We start from the raw sequence: 8430 nt of genomic DNA on the forward strand, positions 1-8430 counted from the left end.
CAGACATGAAGAAAGCTGGCTTCAACCAGTATCTCCCTCAAAATCCCACCTGTGTTAAAGAGCTTCAGATTGTAATTCTTGTCTCTTTGTCTGTTTTTCACTCCTGGCTAATATGAGAGCCTTGAAGGGAAGTGGCATTATTGCAGCTCCAGGAGTGCTTGGGAGGTAGCATCTGCATACACTAGAAATAAAGACAAAAGATAATGCAGCACCGCTACAAATGAGATCTTACCATCTGTGTTACACCTCCTTAAGTAAGGTTCAGGTGATGTAATTTGGGAAGAGCACACTGGAGTAGATAATCAGGTGTAATCTTTGGCAGCAGATGCTGAAATAGCTCACCTTTTGCATTAGCTTGTAAGTTTTTGTCAGAGGGGGTGTGCTGGGGAAATAAACCGGTGTGTTCCTGTGGTGTGTGTTGCAGATCGCACTGAGAAGCATTCCACAATGCCAGACTCACCTGTGGATGTGAAGACACAATCCAGGCTGACGCCTCCAACCATGCCACCTCCTCCCACTGCCCAAGGAGCTCCAAGAACCAGTTCATTCACGCCCACAACGTGTAATTAGACTTTATTTTCTTCCTTTTCTTCCATACTATTTTTATGCTGTATGCAAGAATCATAGAATCATAGAATCAAGAAGGCTGGAAGAGACCTCAAAGATCATCGAGTCCAACCTGTCACCCTAAACCTCATGACTATCTAAACCATGGCACCAAGTGCCACGTCCAATCCCCTCTTGAACACCTCCAGGGATGGTGACTCCACCACCTCCCTGGGCAGCCCATTCCAATGGCCAACCACTCTCTCTGTGAAGAACTTTCTCCTCACCTCCAGCCTAAACCTCCCCTGGCACAGCTTGAGACTGTGTCCTCTTGTTCTGGTGCTGGTTGCCTGGGAGAAGAGACCAATCCCCTCCTGGCTACAACCTCCCTTCAGGTAGTTGTAGACAGCAATGAGGTCACCCCTGAGCCTCCTCTTCTCCAGGCTAAACACCCCCAGCTCCCTCAGCCTCTCCTCACAGGGCTGTGCTCAAGGCCTCTCCCCAGCCTCGTTGCCCTTCTCTGGACATGCTCCAGCAATTCAACATCTTTCCTAAACTGAGGAGCCCAGAACTGGACACAGTACTCAAGGTGTGGCCTAACCAGTGCTGTGTACAGGGGTACAATGACCTCCCTGCTCCTGCTGGCCAAACTATTCCTGATGCAGGCCAGGATGCCATTGGCTCTCTTGGCCACCTGGGCACACTGCTGGCTCATGTTCAGGCGGCTGTCAACCAGTACCCCCAGGTCCCTTTCCACCTGGCTGCTCTCCAAATATGTGAAGGGAAACCTGCATGACATGGCGGGACCAGCGTTTAGGTGTGCTGCAATAATTAAGCAAAGCTAAGATCACCATCCTCAAGGTATTGAGACACTCAGTTCAGAGTCGTGCTGTTACTTCATTGTCAACTTGGATGCAGTGTCAAAGAACAGCAAGAGCTGGTTTGTCAGGTACTTATGCTCAGATCAGCCCTTCTGTTTTTGAACACCTGGAGGTGTTCACAAAAAGCTTGGCTGTGGCACTTGGAGCTGTGGTTTAGTTGTCAGGAGGTGTTAGGTATTAGGTAATAGGTTGGACTTGATGATCTCTCAGGTATTTTCCAACCTGGTTGACTCTGTGATTCTGAGAAGTATAGAAAACCTCTCTTTTATGCCATTCTGTTGTTATCAAGTTTGTTTCTGTATAGAAGCTCAGGACTTTTGCTTCTTTTTAAAGGGGTAGTTAATAAAGAAAATACTTGTCTTCATCCCACTTATGACTGAACAATTCTGACTTAAATCCTATGTAATGACTAGTTAATAATGATACCAAACAAAAAAAAACAAAGGTCCTTTATTGTTTTATCTAGAGATTTCTACTCTGTGGCCACTTCTTTAAATCACTTGGGGCTGCATCTCTGTCTCAGTTTAGTGATAGAAACATGCAAGAAACTTTGCTGGTCTTGACGGAGTTACTTTGCATTCCTATCAGTGTAACTGCGATTTGAATCTGGCATGTTGTCTGGACTATCCTTTTCACAGTCGTGAAATGAGCCACATTTCTTTTACCAAGATTTAGCTGCAAAATTTTTTGGTCTCTTTTATACTGCCTTGCAATAGTATAAACATGAGAGTGTGTTTACATTTCACATTTTAAATAAAACATTTTTAGAACAGTAGAATACATATGCCTAAACAGAATGAAGGCAGTATCTTCTATTTGTCTTGCCTATGTCTCTTTAGTCCTTTTCTGTGTTAAATGCCTTATTTAAAATTCACCTCTATGCAGAAGGCCAGCTGGAGGCCTTTATGCTACTTATCCCACGGAACCCTGTCCTTACATCCAACTTCAACAGTGAGGAGGCTTTGTGCCAGTTCTTCACATAAACTCAGATTTAACCCAGTGACCCTGATCCTGCGAAAATTTGTCTGGTTTGCTTAACTCCAGCACCTGAACATCCTAGGAGCTGCTCTGGTCTAAAGTTAAATTATTTCTAGGTTTTTGCAGGAGAGAGGGCTCTTACAGATGAAGCTTTTCAGTGTGATGTACTTTCAACAGTTTAGAATAATCTTTGGCAATCAAAAAAGGTGTAGAAGCATAGAATGGTTTGGGTTGGAAGAAACATCCAAGGGTTGTCTAGTCCAGTCCCTCTGGTCTGAGCAGGGACATCCTCCATTAGATCAGGTTGCCCAGAGCATTGTGGAGCTTGAACTCGAATACCTCCAGGGATGGGGCCTCAACCACTTCCTTGGGCAACCTGTTGCAGTGTTCCTCCACCCTCATGGTAAAGAACTTGTTGCTGACATCCAACCTACATCTGCTCTTCTCTAATTTCAAACCATTGCCCCATGTCCTTTGTAAACAGTCCCTTTCCAGCCTTCTTCTAGGCCCCCTTCTGGTACCGGCAGGCTTCTTGTCTTCAGTCACTCTTACAGCCCTCAGCCTGCTCACAAGTGTTTCAAATGTCTGCTTGTTTGATTATGTTCAGCACTTTGGGAAGGTGTGTGAACCATAGGTGGATGTTTGGGCTGTTTATATGAAGACTTATATGAAGTCTTAATTTTATCTTGCCTTTTACCCTTCTCAGTCTTAGGAGTTTGGCCTTAGTGCATCCAGCTTATGTAGAGCAGAGAGTCACTTCTCTTCGAGTGTCTGCTGCAGTTATTACTACTACAGCAGGAATGGTTGTTGCCCAGAAAGATCATACTTGTTTTCTGGTCAAGAGTACGCTTGTCTTCGCTGGTCTAGACTATTACACTTGACATGTTTTAGTTTGACATTTCCGATGCTCCTTTCTGCTCTATTAATAACTGCCATGGTTTTTTTTCAGAAGTTACGTGGATATTTGCCAGCTAGCAAATTCAGACACCATAAAGAAAGAGAAAAAATCATTAGTATGGGGTGAGCTATTTAAAAAAAAGTTCTAGAGAAGGTGCATTTGGGGACTATTTCTATATTCCTTTTGTTGTTTTACCAGCCTTCCTCCCCATATCTGTCCTAGGTAATGAACTCTGCTGTTCTGTGCTTTATTGATCATAGCCCCAGGACTCTCTGGCTACAGCAGCCTTTTTACTGGTGAATGAGTTGTTGGGTGGTGTCAGGCCAGAGCAGGGCATTTCTTATTCTTCACAGTCATCACTTGCTAAGTTCATGGCATGGTGATTTTTGACTCTGCAAGTTCCTTGCAATCATGATGTATTTGTTTACTCAGACATCTCACTCTGCTGCAGCACTCAGAGAGCATGGCTTGGAGCTGCACGTGGAGCTGAACTTGCTGAGGCCAGCTTCTTTCTCTTTCTGCTTTTCTCCACTTGTTCTCCCTAGCCCACACAACTAGAGTAGGCAACAAAAAACTAGGATAAAACACCAGCAGAAACTAAATAATCATTCAGAAAGCTTTTATTGTAGTACTTCCAGAAGTGCAATTCAGTCACGAAGGAAAAAGCTCATAATAGTAATAGTTGTCCACCTTTAAAAAGGACTTGCTCTCCAAAAATAAGGGTGACTGATGGGAGAATGTGACAAAGTGAAAGAGCTGTTTGGCTTCAGAAAGGCTGGTCATTAATAAACATTGAAAGTTCTTGAAGTTGTTATCTTGTCGTTGTTATGCTTTTGAGTAGGAAGCAGCTCAGAGGAGTACTCCTGTGCATCTTTGATCGGGGACAAATTCTTGATGGGTTTTTTGTGATGGATTCTGAGTGACTTCCAAAAAAAAAGAAATCAGCCAGTGTCTCCAGGGTAATGGCCAGCTGAGCATGGCTGCTGGAGTTGCTTTGCTGCATGCCTGCACCTGCCACTACATTGGCACATTCATATTTCTAGGGAGCTGTCCTTTTTTCTTGCCATTCCCTGGCATTCTGGTGTGCCAGATTCAAACAACCTCAACAGAGGGTGTTTGACTGTTGCTGTTCCAAGTAACCTGGGTGGAAAAGGATGTCCTCAGTTTGATTCTTTGCTCTCTTCTGGAGTGTGGATAAGAAGGAAGCTGAAATTGCTGCCAAAACTCTGTTGATGTCTTCAATATGTCTGCATGAATCTCGTTGCCATAAATTTAGAAAACTTAAAGTACTAAGTGGTTATTCTCACAGCAACCTTGAAACAGGAGGACAGTGGTTCCTTTTCATTTTTAGAGATATGATACTGGCACATGAAAGCTGAGTGATTTGCTCTCGGTGCCTAAGAAGTCTTCTGAAGTCTAGCTTCATGCCCTAGCTGCAAGGCCACAGTGAGCATGGCAGCATTTGTTACCTGCACAAACCGCCTTGTGCACTCCATATGTTAGCAGTTAGGAAGTGTGTATCGGCAAAAATAACCTTCTCTTTGGGTGGTGTAAGGTTGAAACGTGAAAGTCCTGTTTTATAAACACAGCTGTCAGTTGTGTGTACAAATCACAAGTAAAATTATTCAGAGATAAACTGAGGCTTCGTGAAATATGTCTGCACGTTTTTTTTTCCTACCTCCAAGAGCAATTTTTTTGGTCTTTAGTCATACATGCACTCATGCTCTTTCCCTGTTTCCTTCTCTCTTTTTAAAACCCTCTGACAAAAGGGTGATATTCAAATGATACTTTTCAGGTCTGGGAGAATTTTGAGGGGGCTGTGTGAGAGGCAGCTGCTGTTGCTTCCAATCCATGCACCTTTCAGTACCAGCTACAGGGAATACACATAAACTGCAGAATGTCACTCTGTCAAAAGGCTAATTATCTTTGATTGTGCAACTTAATTAATTTTGAGGTCAAGCACAGAAAACATAAGCTGATGAATTTTCTCCTCTGTCTTCTTTCTCTCTCCTTCTTTCTTCCCCCCCTCTATTTTATCCTCCCTTCTCTTTTTTTCTTTCAGTAACTAATGGCACTAGCCATTCACCAACAGCGTTAAACGGAGCTCCATCTCCTCCTAATGGCTTTAGCAATGGGCCATCCTCTTCCTCTTCCTCTTCTCTGGCTAACCAGCAGTTACCGCCAGCTTGTGGAGCTAGGCAACTCAGCAAACTGAAGAGATTCCTTACAACCTTACAGCAGTTTGGCAATGACATTTCACCAGAGATTGGGGAGAGAGTGCGTACCCTTGTGCTAGGACTTGTGGTAAGCAAAACTCCAATGCTATAATAACTGTGATCTTTTTCTCTCCTTTTCCCTCTTTTATGCTTGATGTGTTTATTATATAAAAGAGTGGGTCAGATATATCTTACCTCCAGGATACCAAACATGCAAGAATGGAGTGCTGGCTCTTGCTGCCGAACCTAACATAAGTAACTTGCCTAGCTTCCCACGAGTGGCAGCTATTCCTAACCAGGTACAGACTCCATTCTTTTGCCAGTACAATATTATGCTGTGATGGTGTAAAAGAGTTTTCATTCTATACTGGCAGCACCCCTAATGTAGACATGTTTTGAGTTATATAATGTAGTAAAATATGGTTTGGCTTGCCTAGTTTATTTGGCTGGGGAAGGGAGAGCTCACTACATACAGAGTAGCAGAATACTGGTTAAAAGGATGAGCTGAATGAATGCTTGAGCTGTGGTGACATGGTGGAAAGCCTTTGCTGAGTATCCCTTGAACCTGACCATGAGAGACCTGACAGTGCATTGTTGCTACTTATAAATGAATTTGTCTTTATGTGATTGTATGGCTGAATGAAAATTTCAGCTTGTTCTTGCTTATATCTGTCAAGTTGGGCACCTATTTCACAGACAAACTGTTGTGAATCTGGCCCAGCATTCTTTTATTCCCAGTAAAATCCTTTCTGAGCCAGACGTTGTTGTCACCCATGTATCTCCTTCAGCAATAATTAGATGTAGCAGGGAAAATGCTGCTGCACTGCTCTAATTTACATCTGCTCTGAGCAGCTGCAGTTGCTATTAACTTCATTTGGAGCAGAGTGCCAACACTGTTTAGTAGCCGGGCTCAGGTGTCCTTCACTTACAGCTTTCCAAAACCCTACCTAGCAGCACTGGGTGCCCCTTCACTTGAGTCTGTGTCAAAATGAAGTACAGTGTAGACAGCATAGTTTCAGTGAGGCCCATTCTACATTTGCTTCCATATCCAAACTCCCTGTTGAATGCTGCTTTTTCTTGCCACATGGTGCTCTGTGGAAAGGGGAACTAGTAAAGGAACTAAAGACAGCTTTGGGAGCAGCTACCTGCCCATGACTGTCAGATCAAAAGTGCTTGCCCTAGGTTAATTGCAGGGGATGTCAACCTTCATCTGAGCTCTGAGGAGCAAATTAGGATCTTCTCTTGGGGGATATCCACATACTATGTCATTGGTCAACCCTGTGCAGCATGTGGCCTTCATGTTTATGCTCTCAGCATAGCTTAGAACAGAATAAACAATCCTCTTTATAAGTACAAGAGGTAAAGTACAGTTTTCCTCCTCAAACAATGAGGAATGTGCCTTGAAAAAATGTGATTTGTGTGTGTGTGGTAATTATCACCTCTGCTTTGGGAACAGAATTACGAGACTCCAAAAGCAAATGTTTAAAAAAAATATATTTAGAAAAACAGCTTTAACTGATGTTTGAAATGTGAATGCATTTCCATGCCTAGCACCTGAGAGCTTAAACTCTACTCTAATCAACAGTCTGAGAGGCTGGTGATTTCCTGTGAGTGTTTAATAAGGTAATAATTTAATATGTAGCATGCTTTTCTTTATCCTCTTATCAATATCAGGAATGAGTTATTAAGCAATTTCAGGAGTCCTTTGGTTACTGTTTCTCTTGTTAAGTGTTTTCATTATTTTGTCACCAAGACATAATTTTTTTTTCTCAACAGAATTCTACTTTGACAATTGAAGAATTTCATTCCAAACTGCAAGAAGCTACTAACTTCCCACTGCGACCTTTTGTCATCCCATTTTTAAAGGTATTGCACAGTTCAGTGATCTGGAAAGTATTTCAAACCATATTGTTGCTAGCTCACAGATGCATGTTACAGTTTTTCTTCTTAAGAGAGTCAGGAAATAAATAACATTTAAGGGTTTCTTTCCATATCTTAGTGCATGGCACTACATTTGAGTGTATGGTTTAGGAACGCTTTCTGGCTGTTCACAGGAACTGTTGGTTCCCTAATTCTATAATCACTGATGTTTGTTTTATGTTTTCATTTTCTAGGCATGGAAGCTTTTACAAGCTAAATCTTGGGACTTGGTTATAAATATAATAATGCCATGTGTTACAAAAAGCTAGAGCTTGCAAATTTTGTGTGAGTCAGAGGATGGGGCATTGGGAACTCCTGCTAGCAGCCCTTTCCTAGAGTGCTGCTGATCATCAGCACATGATGAGACTGGGACACTGCCATATAAGAAAGGGACTAGTCATTCCTTCTGGTTCCAGCCACCAGTACAGATGTGGTGACTTAAGAAGACTGGTGACTGTGTCCACTGATTTATGCTCATGCACCCTTTATTAGAAAATAAAGATAAAATCTTATCCAAGAGACCTTTAATAAAAGACAACACAGGATGTGCAAAATATGAATCAGGGAAGCAAAATCTTCTTTGAAGTCAGGAAGTTGTTCTGCCTCTCACCTGTCAGTAACTACTTCCTCTGAACTACCATGGTCTCTGAACAACCTGTGCTGCCTTCTCAAAGCATGTTGTATTCTGTTTTGGTTTTGCTGTGGAGATGAGTTTTCTGAGATTAGGTATTTATTGTTCTCTCCCCACCTCATTGTCAGTATGTGGGTGGACATTCTGCTTTATTTCAATTAATATCTGTATAAGTGTTCATAGCTATATACAGAGATGATCCAGAGGGCTGAAGCACTGTGAGGACAGGCTGGGAGAGTTGGGACTGTTCAGCCTCAAGAAGAGAAGGCTCCAAGAAGACCTTAGAGTAGCCTTCCAATACCTGAAGGGAGCTACAGGAGATCTGGGAAGGGATTTTTTGTAAGGGCTTATAGTGACAGG

At 42.7% G+C, this 8430-nt stretch overlaps 1 protein-coding gene across 1 annotated transcript in view; it reads left to right on the forward strand.

The window, feature by feature from the left end:
• The window catches only part of RUNX1T1 (RUNX1 partner transcriptional co-repressor 1), a 92947-nt gene that overhangs the window by 46710 nt on the left and 37807 nt on the right, over positions 1-8430 (forward strand). Inside the window, exons 2-4 of the mRNA XM_054385510.1 lie at positions 425-562; positions 5366-5607; positions 7296-7385. Of these exons, the coding sequence (XP_054241485.1) occupies positions 425-562; positions 5366-5607; positions 7296-7385 (470 nt within the window). The remainder of the gene's footprint in view (positions 1-424; positions 563-5365; positions 5608-7295; positions 7386-8430) is intronic.

Source organism: Indicator indicator, chromosome 12 (genome assembly GCF_027791375.1).
Source record: "Indicator indicator isolate 239-I01 chromosome 12, UM_Iind_1.1, whole genome shotgun sequence".
Lineage (NCBI taxonomy): Eukaryota > Metazoa > Chordata > Aves > Piciformes > Indicatoridae > Indicator > Indicator indicator.